The 14,927-nt window shown below is 40.0% G+C and overlaps 1 protein-coding gene across 1 annotated transcript; it reads right to left on the bottom strand.

Moving 5' to 3' along the window:
- Positions 1 to 736: 736 nt before the first annotated feature.
- LOC148699396 (putative glucan 1,3-alpha-glucosidase) lies at positions 737 to 7,552 on the bottom strand. Its single transcript, XM_088699854.1, has 6 exons — positions 5,785 to 7,552; positions 4,109 to 4,382; positions 3,897 to 4,032; positions 2,416 to 2,626; positions 2,108 to 2,314; positions 737 to 1,270 (listed from the first exon to the last, which is right to left on the bottom strand). Exons 1-6 carry the CDS (start codon positions 7,390 to 7,392, stop codon positions 902 to 904), a joined length of 2,805 nt encoding a protein of 934 aa, XP_088555980.1. The 5' UTR covers positions 7,393 to 7,552; the 3' UTR covers positions 737 to 901.
- Between the last annotated feature and the right edge of the window lie 7,375 nt (positions 7,553 to 14,927).

Below are 14,927 nucleotides of genomic sequence, written 5' to 3'. Positions count from 1 at the left end.
TCATCACTGCTAGGAAATCTAGGGTCACGGCTTTAAGTGTTAAGATGGCAGAGGCGTTGGGTGCTCACTTGCCAACCAGATTGGTTTGTGTAGGATCATTGTGGAGTCAAATTTAAAGGAAAATGTTCTATGTCTAAATAATTCTCTCCTCTCTGGAAGATGGGAGGCTTTCCCTATCCTGCAAAAAGTTCTTTAAGCTCAGGTAAGATTTCCAGGTTTGTCGCTGGTCGTGGGTCCCCAGATCGACAAAAAAGGCTATGGATTGGTTGACGTCCTTTAAGAACTCGGAAATGAGCATTTCTACATGGGTCAACCGACCCTCATCTTCAATGGTTGACATCTTGAATAAGGATGACTTGCCTTGTTCTCATTAAATGGGTTGTGGGTGGGTGCTAGGAGGTGACGTTGTTGGTTGCTTTGTAGTGTCTTCTCATGGATCAAAATCGTTCTCCAAGTTTAAACGCACCCTCTAAAGCCGGGTTCATCATCGAACTCTAGGATAGAGCCATCTCTACTCAGGGAGACGAGAGACAATAACCCATGTGGTAGTGGGGGTGATGATGACAAAAAATCCCAACCTAGGGTTTCACGTGCAAGTTTTGCAACAGAGTGTTCGCTACTTCCCAAGCATTGCGAGGGCATCAGAAGGCTAACAAACAAGAGGGTGCCTCGGCCAAAAGACGTCAAGGAGGAACCATAACAAGAACTGACCTAAACAGAAATGTAATCCTACGGGTGCAGTGGATGATGTATAATTCTCACATGTAAAGTACTTGGTGTTTTCCTCCAGTGTTACTAATCTAAGAAATATCCCTCCTTAAACCCAAGAAAAGAATGAAAAAAAGTCCTACAGGAGATTTTATCAGTTCACAGCATGCGAATAACGAAAAAATTAAAATTCTTATAACAGTTTTATCACCCAATCATCGGCTATCCGGACATTGGGTTTGCGGATTGTTATCGCAGTTGGACCTTGCCTCGAATGCATGAGAAGTGGGCCCAGTTCAATTTCGGCCTTCTGACTTGCGGGTTCAATTAGAGCGCTTTTGTGCCCAGTGGAGAGTCCTTGCAGAATAATCCTCTCAATGACACATCCACAAGAAAATTCGTTTTGGCCAGAGGCAGCGGATGCCAGATTAAGAGAAGTAAGCTTCCCTTCTGAGAATATGAAACGACGGTGGATGTAGGCCCCTTTCTGAAACTCAAAGCTCCTACCATCATCGACATAGAGTTCACCTTCAGCTGCTTGTGAACTATTAAGTGCTATCACCTACAACATGTACAGTTAAGTTACAACCATCCACTATACACATATGCTTTTCATGCTACAAAGAGAAATTCATAAAATAAGTACTACAGAGAAAACACGACAGTGTTGGACATCACAGTTCAATGGTATTGAAGTGTAAGTATTTCTGTCTGCTATCATATTTCTTTAAAACATGTAAATATATTGGCATAGGTAGTAAATTTTGAATTCCACAACAGATATCCATTCACCGTATCATCAAAATGCTTAGACAATACAAAACATTGATTGTCGGCTCTATATGAAACGGATAGACTCTATAGGGTGGAATTACAATCTTCAAGGCTAATGAATTATGAAACCTACCGGTATTTCTTATTACGATAAGGAGAGTGCATGAAAAGGTGTAGAGTGTTTGACATAATAAGCACGTAAATGTCAAGTGCATCTTTAATCTCCAAATCCGTACAGAAGTATACCCCAATCTTAAAATCCACACCCCTCCAGATTTTCTCGCTAAATTGGTCGTCTCAGACGTATGGGTAGAGGCCTTTGTTCTTTGCCAACAAGTATTTATTATGGGTAGGAACAATGTCCTCAACATGATGAAGTTCAACTATGTTCTTGACATCATGAAGTTCGCGGAAACTTTAATGCTGAGGATTTTCTTTGATATTTACCAAAGAGAGACTGGGATTCAAGCAAGGATAAGAAATAGACTATCAATGTGAGCCCTCGAATGGATTTACATTTTCATTAATGGATATTTTTATATCAAAGATGCAGAAGTCCTTGTTCTAACTTCTATACATACAAAAGTTAATCGAGTAGCCTAAACTTTAAAGTCAAAAGACATACCAGAGTGTATGGATCATTCACCATCTGTGTGGAACTTCGACGAAACCTGTCTTTCCTTGGTATGATGGTTCCAGCCCTTTGGAAGGCAGGAACACTTTCTTCATTAACTTCCAACTTATAGATTTTACCTCCCTTGTATGTGACTCCAGTTTTTGTGTCATACCATAATTCCTTTCCAGGCAAAAACACCGAAGCATGTCTTGCACGCTTGCACAACATAATAAAATAACACCACAGTATCAAAAGAGTAGAACACAAAAAAAGATAGACAGGAGCAATGAATGAGCAATATCAGCCTAGAATAATACCTCTGCATAAATCCCTTGCACCAGAATACTGTTTCCAATCATAAAAGCCTCGTCATTGCTGAAAGTATTTTCTTCAGAAGGAAACTCCATCCATAATGGACGAACAACTGGCACACCAGTTGTGCTTGCCTCTCTGAATAATGTGTAGAAATATGGAAGCAACATGTAACGAATGCGTATGGCCTCCCTAATACGTTCGGTATTTTTTTCTCTGTAATCAAGGTAAAGACCATTTGATTGATTTCAGTCATATCTTATGTACCAGCAATATTTCATGTGTTCTCAAATTTTGAATCAGACAAACACATTTCAGTTTTTCAAGGAGAAGGTATATTATGGTTTTGATTCCTGTCTTAGACTTCAAGCAATAATTATATCATCTTTCTAGACAATAAAATGTTCACAAGGGGATATGACCAAGCAATTAGATAATAGACCATGAAGACAATCACATTGCATAAGTATTACAACACTACTTCATTTAAAGGCACTTAACCATCATAGAGTGCTCGCCCACCAAAAGTACTATAATATTCCACTTCATTTATTTGAAAGAAAAATTAAATCAGTATTAGTTGGACCAAAGTGGAACGCTTGTTATGTCTGAACCAGTGTTTTTTAAAACCTCACAGGCGGGGGTGGCTGGGTTTTCGCCCCTGTTTTGTGGGGGTCGGTGTAAGGCAGCCTCAGGGCACACCTAGGCCTGCTGAGGCGTGCCCAGGTGTTCATCTAGGCTTTTTTTCCTTCCAAACCCAGGTCTGGTTCTGAAATGCAGAGAAGCCGTTCTAGTTTCAACGAAGAAGATAGTTTCTCTCTAATGCTAACTCTTTTCTATTTTTTTGCTTTTTTAATTGTTGCCCATGTAGATTCCGCCACCTAGCATTTTGATTAACAAAGATTTATTTCTCTTGAATTTCCCTATAACTGATCCACTCACTAAGCCTTTATTTTCCTTTAAATTTCCTATAATATTGCCTACTCGGCCATTATTTCATTTTAAATTTCCTATAATTGCTACACTTAGCCTTTATTTCTTTTTGAATTCCCTATAATTGCGACTTTGAGCCTTTTTTCCTTGAAACTCCCTATAATTGTGGCCACTCAGTCTTATTTCTCTTGAAGTTCTCTATAAATGCTTACTATAAATTAAATAACTACAACATTCTAAGACTATATGACATAGTTTCCAATTACAACTAGACTTAGTAATGAAGAAGATGATATTATCTTTGATTTAGTTATAATTATATTTGTTTTTCAAAGTATTATATTTTATAAATATAACTATATACATAATATTAAAATATTAGGTGCCATGAGGCTTTGCCTCACGCCTCAAGGCTTTTGCCTCGGGGGGGCTATCCAAGAAACTCCTCGCCTACGCCTACGCCTTCGCCTTTTAAAACATTGGTCTGAACATATTCACTTTTAAGAGAATATTCTAAAATAGCAAAAATATACTCATAGAGAGGAAATCCTACCCAAACAACCATGGTTCTCGCCTTTTGGTGTCATGATGGGCATGGCCTCTAAAAAATGGATAGTATGCCCCTAACTGATACCAACGAACTAACAACTCAGGTTCTGGATTGCCAAAAAACCCACCAACATCAGCACCTGTAACAACATTACATCCATGAGTACCAGTTGAAAAAGAAACTTTGTGTTAATAAGAAAATATTGCTCTTGATACCTGAGAATGAGATCCCAGTAAGACCAAGTGTCAAAACCATTGGAACTGAAACCCTAAGGTGATCCCAATCAGCTGAATTATCTCCTGTCCATACTGCTCCATGCCTTTGACTTCCAGCAAATAATGCTCTTGATAAAACAAAAGGTCTATCCCTTCCATCACCGCGCTTCACAAGCCCATCTTCTGTAGCCATGTGAAAGTAGTACCCATAGGCATTATGTAACTCTCGATGTTCTACACCTTCATCATGTAAAGCATCTCTAGGCATTGTAACCTGGTCATGGTCAATAATCATGAGATGCTTAGATGGTATACTACAAATTAAGAGTGTTTCTCCATGGTGCTCTAATACAGCATCAGCAAAAAAAGAAAAATTGTGTGTGGTACTCTAATCCAGTAATCCTTTTAGGTTGATTCCCTTATTAGTGAGTCACATCTTGTATCACTAATAGTTCGTAAACGAGCAAAAGCCTATCCTTTTATTGGCAATGAAGACCAAAAAAAAAAAAAAAAAAAAAAGAGCAATATGGGACTATAAACTCCAAAATCTACTCCATTTCCGCTAGTCTAACCTGCAGTTTAGTTGTTTGTTTTCAATCAATAGGCCCCAGTGGATGTGACAAGGTAGACATATAGTTATCAGTTCAAAACCAGTCTAAGAAACCATGAGTTACTCACAAATCCTATTTTAGACATCATAACTAATACAGAAGACAATATGGGTGAGAAATCTTGAGTGTAATTTAGCTAAATTAAGCATACATTTGAATAGAAGGTTTACATGTACAGAAAAGAAGACAGTTAAATTCATTTGAATGTTCCAGATTTTCATTTGCTACGACCAATTTTTAAATTGCATCTCTCCGCACCTCTCGAAATTTGACCTATTATAGAACTTCCCCGCTCAAATTATGTTAGCACAGGGGTTTGATTGAAAACCACACATATAGCATTTGATGCCTGTAAGCAAATATGCCCACCTCATTTCTCTGCTTGAATAATTTGAATACTAAAGATTTTCTATTCTAATATTATATAATTAGACTAATCTATAAGGAAACATGGTACATTCATTGGAAAAACAAAAAATCATAAGGAGATTCCAGAAGAAATATTAATGGTGCAACAAATAAAATATGTACCAACTACAGATTAAGAATGCAGAGAGTCCAAATGACGCAAAATGTCGCAATGAAACTGAAGCTGATTCCTTACTCAACACAATTAGAAGTGGGTTACTTCTTAATGTAATCATATATTTGTTCATTCTGCTACTGAAACAATGTTTTCATTGTGACCAAACTTAATAAATGTGTCTTAACATTCTGATCTCCCACACTTTCCTAGTCATAGGTTAGATATGAATTATAAGATACATGTTAGTATAAACAAATGATGATTCCGTGTACATAAAAATTGACCTACTACACTTGGAACAGAACTGAACTTTTTCACTCGGTCAGAAAATACATAATAATTAATTGAATGTGTTCTAACCAGATTTCCTCGTTAAAATACTGATAAAATCATAAATACAAAAGAAAAGAATTTGGCTCAAATTTCTCCTTGAATAACATTAAAGAGTATTCTATTGAAATAATAAGGCATAAATATATAACTAACGTTAAATCAAATCTCAATAAAAAGCATGGCACAGTGGCAATTAAGTAACTTACCTCGGGACCATTGAAGACAGAAGGCTCATTCATGTCATTCCAAATGTACAGTGAAGGAGTTGAACCAACATAATTCTCAATAGAGAACTTTTCAGTCCACCAGGACCTAACCTCTGGCCTCAACATATCCAAATAAGATGATGAACCAGGCCAGCACCACCCATCATAATCCTTTCCAGTGTTATCCCTAACATAATACCGCTTTTCTGTGGCCTGTTTGTGCAAAAAGTAGGAATCATCCCGCTTAATATGAGGATCCACAATAGTAACCATGTGCCTACCCTTAGCAGCCAACTTCCTCTGCATCTCCTCTGGGTGTGGAAAAAGCGTTCTATCCCATGTAAAGTATCTCTTCCCATCTGTGTGCTCAATATCAAGCCACAAAACATCATATGGGATGTCGTGCTCGTCAAACTTAGCATCAACTTGCTCAACATCCTCCTCATCCCGGTAATTCCACCTACATTGGTGATAGGCCACCGCAAACAACTGTGGCATTGCAGGTGTTCCAGTTACACTCGTGTACTGGCGAATTACATCCTTAGGTCCAGGTCCTACGAAAAAGAAGGCATCGACAATACCTGCCTCACTCATCCAATGCGTATCGATCCTATTCTGTGACGTAGGGAGAGAAATACCAGACTCCGCATCCCAGCCGCTTCCAAGAACATCAATCTGCATCTCGGCAGCATTCAACCAAAAGAAACCGGAAGTCCCGCGCGCCTTGCCGTGGGAAATCATTAAGGGTACAGAACCATAAAGTCCGAATGGGGAATCATGAATGTACTCAAACACATCTAAGTTAAACAATCTATAGGGTTCAGATTCCTCAACCCCAGGACCTCTAGTGGGCTTCAGAGCGAAGCTTGTAGCACGCTCAGGAATCCCATACACGTGATCAGCACCATGAAAAGACACGTCGAAGCTAATGGATTGCGGGCCGAAAGGCCTCGTATCTGTATGCCCCTTGAACCTCTCCTCCCAATCCTCACCACCCTTCTTCACCCTCAATTGCTCAAAATCAAATAAACCATGAGAATTCATAGAAACCACGCGATTACCTCCCTTTTCGCGCACGTAAACCTCAAAGGGATCGTGCCGGAGCACCGCCTCGTAGCCGTCCAACAAGTAGACGATCGACGACGGACCTACATCGTCGCCGATGGTCTCTGTTGAAAGCCTCTGCAACCACAGCTTCTTGCTCAAAAACTCCGGCACAAGCACATTGGGAACCTCGAAACGCTTCTTGGGTGGATCGAGTTTGGGGTCCTCGTCGATCTTGAGCCGCAAGATCCCATCTTGGTAAACAGAAAGAGTGAGAATCAAGGGCTTGAGTTGTATTTGGTCTTCATCTTCCTGGGTTTTGTCGCAGGGAACGAGCCTGGCTGTGAGGTCACCGTCGGAGATAGATACGTCATGGGCGGAAAGGGAGGAGGAGCTGGGTTTGCGGCTACGGGCTCGTTTGCAGAATGGGGTTTGGTTACAGTTCCTGAACTCTTCTTTCTTCCAGGAGACGACGGAGCAAAGCTGACAACTAACAAGGAGAAGGAGGAAAACGACGACCGTCAGATTTCGATTCGGAATTCTGACCTGCCTCTCCATCTTCATGGATTGTCAAACCTGTTTGGGTTAATATTTAGACTTTGAACTTAAAAAGAGAGGAAGCCTAAAAGGACCAAAGAAACCAGACTTGCCGAGGCCCAGCATCAAGCCCATCCATCTGAAAGACAATATGATGGGCTCTCATTAATGCAAATGTTAGGTGCTTACAAGGGAAGTGACAATTGATGGAAATCAACCTATTTTCAGCCTAAAAGCACTTTCTGAATGACAGAACACGTAAAAAAGATGATGACTCACTAAGTGCTTTCAGGCAAAGCTTGCAACAGCCAAGATCATTGCCTACAAAAGGGAAAACAGGGCCTAGAGACAAGGACACTCAACTAATCAAACAAACAAACATTCAAACTCTGCTCTCAAGCCAGATTTGCATTCAAAGTTTTTTTTTTTTTTTTTTTGGACAAAAAAAAAAGAAAAAAGAAAAAGAGACTCCAAGGCGTTCAACCTTGCCCGACAAGGTGAAATCTTGATTGACTCTCTTTGTTTCGTCTTTCCATTAGTAGGTTTGGTATTATGATGTATTCTCCAATATATATTCAAGTTATTTCCTGTCTTTTGGTGATCAAAAGCTCCATTGGTCCTCAGATCTGGTTTATTTAGTGGTTTTACTATCATAAAAGATGAACGGGAATAAGACCAATGGCTTAAGCCAGATCTGGGCTTTCACCCTTTAAAGCATACAAGATAATAAACCAAAAGTCCTTGGTCTCAAGGCACAGAAAAGAACTTAATGTAGACTTAACCCATCTACGACAATCCTTTGATAACAAGAAGTCAGATTAACTTAGGGTGCAAGTAATCGACTTAAAACACACTTGTTCTACATCTGCCATACTAAGATGGTAATGGCATGCCTAAGCACTTAGCTAGTTTTGATTGTGAGCCTCAAGGCCTACACTTAAGGCCCCACAAAGGCACCTTTCAAAACTAATTTTGTTCTCCTCTTGCAGCCTCTCAACAAGAAGAAGCCCAACAACCAACCAAAGTGCCAATTCCTCGGGGAGCTGTGTGCTCAAGCCAAGGACCTTTCCTAGTGAAATTCCTGCCCGAACATAGTTTTGGCACGCCCGGTGGGATCACATTAGTCTTGTATGCCAAGAATAAAAGAAGGAAAAAACCTTTAGGTGGAACACAGAGTACAGGCTACCCCAAGCTCTACCAAAATCAAACATGGCAGATCACCCATAGAACGTTCCCTCCTTACAAGGACCAGTTATTTTGAGAAGCCCAACCTCATCTGAGAAATCGGGGGAAATAGTAACCAATGAAGACTTGCAAGCCACCATGGTGCAAGTATTAAGAAGTATGGAGAAGATCTCCCTGGAAATTAGGGGAGAAGTCAGCAGACTTCGTTCCTTAACAGGGAGTTTGTAGAGAAGGCTAGATCTAGAGTTTTCTACTCCAAAAAATGGCTATGTGAAGGGAGCAAGCCCTTAAGAAGAACCAGATATTCCATTCTTTCCTTTACTTAAGGAGAAGAATGGTAAAAATAAAAACAAGGAAGGATCCGGAGCTAGTGTACCAGTGTTAGAGGAAATACTGGAAGCGGGGTTACCTGACACCTTTCTATTCCCATTAAATGGTAGGGGGCAAAGTGGACCAGAAATAATGAAGTATGGGTTTACCAAGGTGGACAAGCCTCTTCCTTATAGGACCCCACCATTGGCCAATAAAGAAGAGGATGCCAAGTGGAAGAAGCCCAAACCAAGAAAAGAAACTTTCTCGGGCAATGATCGTAGCCCGAAATAGGAACCTCCTCATACTCTTCCTGATAATATAGCTCACCAACAGCTCAGGGATGAGTTAGTCGAATTGAGGAGGATGGTGGCCCAGAATGCCCAACCACAAGCTCGCCCGCTGTTTAGGATTACTTATCAAAAACCTTATCTTGAGCACGTTGAAGAGCAGAACCCTTTTCCAGTCAACTTCAAAATGTCCACATTCCCAACATTCAGCGGAGAAGATGGCAATGTGTCTTCTAGAGATCACATTTTCAAGTTCTCTAATCACTGTGTAGCATTTGAAGACAATCCCAACTACAAGTTAAGATTGTTTGGGAACTCCTCGGTAGGCTTAGCATCTCAGTGGTATTCTTTGTTACCCCCTAATTCCATTGCCAACTGGGGGCAAATGGAGATGGCCTTCCATGAGCAGTTTTACAGGGTCGAGCTCGAAATGTTTATCAATGACCTTGTGGAGGTGAAGCAGTGCGAGCATGAGTCTACAAAAGACTTTATGATGAGGTTCAGGAGAACGAGGATGAGGTGCCAATTCCTTATAAATCATGCACAACTCATATCCATAGCTTAGAAAGCGTTAAGATTGCCTCTAAGGAAGAAGTTTTATGACGTGCAGTTCAATGAGCTGTATGAGTTAGTAATTGCAGCCACCAAGTATGAAAAGCTGTTACTAGAGGAGCAGCAAGTAAAGCACTCATCTAAGGTCTCCCTTCTATAAAAGCAAAGTTACCATTCACCAAGTGGAGTTTGAAGGAGAGCAAGAAATGACTAATGGCCATGAAGGAGAGAGAATGAACGTGTACGCAGCAGAGATGACTACCCCTTTCAAACCATTGACTGTAAATGGATTAGTACAACCAATTAAGGACTAGAAAGTGGTCACGAACAATGGAGGATTTGTCCCCATGAAACCCCCCCTAAGTACCAGAGTTATTCCTTTGACTTAACCAAGGCCGTGGAGATCTAAGAGGAGATGGTTCGGGCAAGAATGATCGTGCACGACAATACCAAAAAGATGCCTAAGCCCGAAGAGCTAAAAGGAAAGAAATATTGCAAGTTACATTACACTTTCAATCACTCTATAACCAACTGCGTCTAGTTCAGGGACTGGATACAAGACCTTATAGTAAAAAGAAAGTTGTTGTTGGAGAAACCACAAGCCAACATGATGATTGACACTGACCCCTTCCCTGAAGTCCCAATAAACATGATCAATCTAACGTGGGTGGAGAAGGGGAAAGGAAAAGCTACCTGGGAGGTGAAGGCAGAAAGAAGGCAAGATGATAAGCCAACTGAAGGGGCTATCAAGTTGCCCGAGAGCCTAAAGCAGCCATAATCAAAGGAGTGGTGTTATGTAGTAAATGCCAATGTGAGTGTGAGTTCGGAGTTCGAAGTCCGAGCAGTAGGAGCTGTCATTGATCAAGAGTTGATCAAAAGTAGAGAAAAAAAAAAGTAAGAAGCTCGCAAAAATGTCATGCGGGCAGCGGAAAGAGAAACCTCTAGGAACATTTTCCAATGGTTGGGATGAGACTTTCAACCAAAGGGTTTGTCAGAAATGTTTAGAAATTATGAAACTTTTGAAGAAATAGAAGATAGAGAAGCCAAGGTGCCAAGATGGATGGATGTAAGGCCACCCCAACCGAGCTATGCCGGTGGAGATGTTAGAGTAAAGGCGAGAACCGTGAATCCAGTTACAAATAAGAATCCTGCCCGACTCGAGCGGAAATGGTATATGGTTAGAAAAGGATGGGAAACTCGTTAAGAAGATGGGGGCATCCATGATTAGGAGAGTCCAAAGGCAACATAAAGATCACATAAACTCATTAAAAGTCCCTACTGCCTCAGAGACCTTAGTGAATGTAAAGTTTGAAAGGGTACTTGATTAGGGAAGAAATCAACTCCATTGGAGGACCAAGAAGAAGGTGAAGAAGGCTAATAGCAAGGCCGAAGGGGAAGGAGAACATGTGCCGCAGAACCCTCTTCCTAGGAAATACAGAATCTTGAGGAGAGCTCAAGAGGATATGATGATGATGCCAACCCCAAGATGGAGCCTAAAACCAATATGCTTTGGAACTATCTCACCTGAGAGGGGGTTGCCCGCACCATTGTTGGTCGATACTCTCTGCAAGGTTCTAGAACAAATGCCAAACTTTGGCATAACCCAAGAGGAAAGGGTACCCGAGCTGATGCTACCTGAAGAAGTATAGGCCTAGTTGGATGAGTTCATGAAGCACATTGGGGGCAAAAAGGAGGACTTATTTGGACCGAGCAACTTCCACGTAAACATGACATATGTTTTATCTGCCATGTTTTGTGTTGAGCATGATCAACCTGCCACAATGGAGGGTGACTACTTAGTAACATGATCTATACTGGCACATGTTAGTATTGAAAACGTCAGAAAAGAAGAGTTAGGCAGAATGGATTTGCCCAAGCCACAAAGAGAGAGCAGCCCGAGAAGGTATACACAGACATAATGGTCTTCAGTCGCCCAAATTTGGCCATAGCCAACCATCTCAAACCCATATATGTGAATGCTCATCTGGAGGGAGTACCTTTCAAGAGGGCCTTGATTGATGGTAGAGCAACGGTCAATGTGCTGCCATATAAGCAGATGAAGAGGGTGTGCAGAAGTGAGAAAGATCTCATCCCCACATATCTTAAAGTTTCTAGTTTCTTAGGAGCCATTACTAAGACCTATGGGATACTGCCATTAGAAGTTGATTTGGGTTTTAAACAAATCATGTTGGTCTTCTTTGTTATAGATAGTACTTCCACTTATGAAGCTTTATTGGGTAGAGATTGGATTCATTAAAGTCTTTCTGTGCCATCTACCTTACACCAATAAGTGGTTATCTATCATGAAGAAGGGGAAACAAGACCTGGATTTTGGGAGATGGTAAAGGTCGAGTCACAATCATTCCTTCCTACTGCTAATGTGACAAAAGCTAATTTTTATAATTCTAGCATTGAGATTCTCCATTGTTTAGGAGCTGATGAGAACGGCCACCCGATTAAGGTGACGACCCAAAAGCTTTTGGAACAAGGGTTGTTCCTTACAAGAGAAGAATAGGACCGACCTCATATTATCCCAAATCCCCAACACCAGTGATGTTAGAACAAAGAAAGAAGGACCAAGTAGTTGCGGTCAGGTCCTTAATCAAAAGACTATTGGTGTATAGAAGAGAGAGAAAGCAAGAAAATGAAAGTTTGGTATAAGAGCACTAGAAGGAAGCCTCAAGCAGTCAAAACGAAGAAGAGTTTTTTGGAAAGGAGTTGGAAGCGGCCATACAAATGGCTGAATGTGTATATGATCTAAATGGGCCAGAAGACTTGGCCGAGAATCCAGAGTTAGTTGAATTCTTGTGCGCAGAATCTGACAAGCCACCACCAGAAGTATAAGACCCTTTGGAGACCATTGATTTAGGAACTAAGGAAGATCCAAGGCCTAGCCAGATTAGTGGCTTATTAGAGGCGAGATCGAGCAAATTTGGAGATCAAACCAAGATGTTGATGTGAGAATTACTTGACACTCAAATTAAACCCTCGTTTGACAATTGTAGTAGAATGGATAAGTGAGGGATCGTTCTAGACCGGGGATTAGGAGGGCTTGCTAAAACCTTCTAAATTGACTTAAAAACATAAAAACACAATATAAAACACTATTTAATGCTCGAAGAAAGCAAAACTAAAAATAAGAAAGATTAAGACTAAGACTTCAACGAAATAGGGGGGAATTGGATTTGGACGAATTTAAACTAAAATGAATACTTGGAAACAAAACAAATTGTAAATATGGATTTGACGGAAATGAATGGATGGGAAGCTAGCTAAGGGTTCTTTCTCTACACATGATATTTATGCATATGAATCAATTTCCAGTTATTCCTTCATTGAATTATGAACGACAATGCCCCAAATTAACCGTGACATCACTAGTTAACCCTCAGATTTTCCTTATATTATTGGATTGGATGGCATCATTCGACAACCCAAAACATTCTCAAAAGTTCCCTACATGTCATCATAATAGAGATACAATCGAAGATCATTAAGAATAATGAAAACCATAAGCATTGACAAAGCATTTGCAACTATGACATCATGTTACTCATGCTAAGAATTAAACTTAACGCGATCGTGACAAGCGACCTTTACTACTTTCAAGTATAAGTTAGTAACGATTATGTGAAACCTCCTTAAACTTTAGCCACATATTCATGCATGCTAATTAAGTGTCGACCCTCAATCAACAAACACAAATAAGTTAATCATCAAATAGTTAAGCCAATTGCATTCACGAATCAAGAGTTCATAACCGGAATTCATCAATTCATATCACATAAATAATCATGGTATTGAAATCACCCCTAGCCAAAAAGGGGTTTAGTTCCTCATAACTTTGAAATCAAAGAAACACCTAAACATTCCAACAACTCAAACTTGAATTGTATGAACGTTTAGGCACTCTTCTCTTCCATTCCTCATATTACAAAACAAAGAGAATTGAATTTAAACATTGAAATCAAAGAAACACCTAAACATTCCAACAACTCAAACTTGAATTGTATGAACGTTTAGGCCCTCTTCTCTTCCTCTTTATTGTAGCATAAGGTCTAAGGATAGTTGGTTTGGGGGAATGGAAGTGTGGAATGGAGTGAGGAGTGATGGAAATGGAAAGATGGTTTTTGGATTCTAAGGGAGACTCACGGCTAAGAGAGAAAGGGATGTGTTTGTGGTGTGTTGTGTATGAAATGAGATGTTAATTGAATGAATGAATGCAAGGGTATTTATAGGAGTAGTGGAGGGAACATATGGCTATGTCATTTGTAGGTGAAGTAGGTGGATGTTGTAGGTGAAGTAGGTGGATGATATGTTAAGTGATAAGTGATAAGTGATATGATATGTGGTTATGATATGATAAGTGGTTAAGTGGTGATGATAAGTGATAAGTGATTAAGTGATATGATATGTGGTGATGATAAGTGATAAGTGCATGTGGGTTAACTAATGAAGGAAATGCATGTGCAATGACAATGTGTTAGAATGGATGTGTGTTATGCATGGCATGATTGGGATTAGGAAAGGTTTAAATGTCCTAAAACTAAAGAGAACAAGGTTCCAACACTTTGGCTCCAATTAGGTCTTCAATTTCGTCCAACACTTTGGCTTCAAGCATAAGCTATCCGTCCTTAGCCCAAAAGTGCTCCAAAAGTCTCCAAAATGCATCTTTTTGCTCCTTTAGCCCTTTGGACCTACAAACACACGAAAATAGCTTAAAGTACTAAAATAACTAAAGAAACATAACGTAAATGTACGAGAACAAGCCATTTATGCTCCTATCAAATACCCCCACACTTAGTTTTTGCTAGTCCTCGAGCAAAACAGAAAAACAAAACAAAAAGAACAAAACACAACCTACACCTTCCAACAATCGTATCAGGGACTTCCAATGCACATGACAAGTTAAAAATCATTATTCTCACAGATTTGAGCCATCTTTACACTTAAGTACATTCTTAATCATAGTCACCACATACTAGTTCACAATTAAGCAATTAAAACACATTTCAAATGTAGTAACATGCCTTTAGAGAATTCCCTCAATTTCTTACTAGATGTACTCTCGTTTTTCACACAGATTTTCTGACTACACACCCTACACTAGGTATATGTGAGAAGATTGATGTAAACATGTAGACGAACACTCACATATGTTATAATAAGGAAAGCATTTTCTGGAGTTAATAAGCATGTTTAGATATGATCTCATGAATGGAATGC

This window comes from Pyrus communis, chromosome 1 (genome assembly GCF_041283825.1).
Source record: "Pyrus communis isolate YQ-2024b chromosome 1, ASM4128382v1, whole genome shotgun sequence".
In the NCBI taxonomy this organism is placed as follows: Eukaryota; Viridiplantae; Streptophyta; class Magnoliopsida; order Rosales; family Rosaceae; genus Pyrus; species Pyrus communis.
This window is presented reverse-complemented; position numbering and strand designations above follow the sequence as displayed.

Coding starts and splice junctions, on each gene's coding strand:
- LOC148699396 (XM_088699854.1), bottom strand. CDS start 7,392: ATGAAGATGGAGAGGCAGGTCAGAATTCCGAATCGAAATCTGACGGTC. Junction 4,033..4,108: donor TACTGGGATCTCATTCTCAG/GTATCAAGAGCA, acceptor ATGTTGTTACAG/GTGCTGATGTTGGTGGGTTT. Junction 2,627..3,896: donor CGAGAACCATGGTTGTTTGG/GTAGGATTTCCT, acceptor CCTTGATTACAG/AGAAAAAAATACCGAACGTA.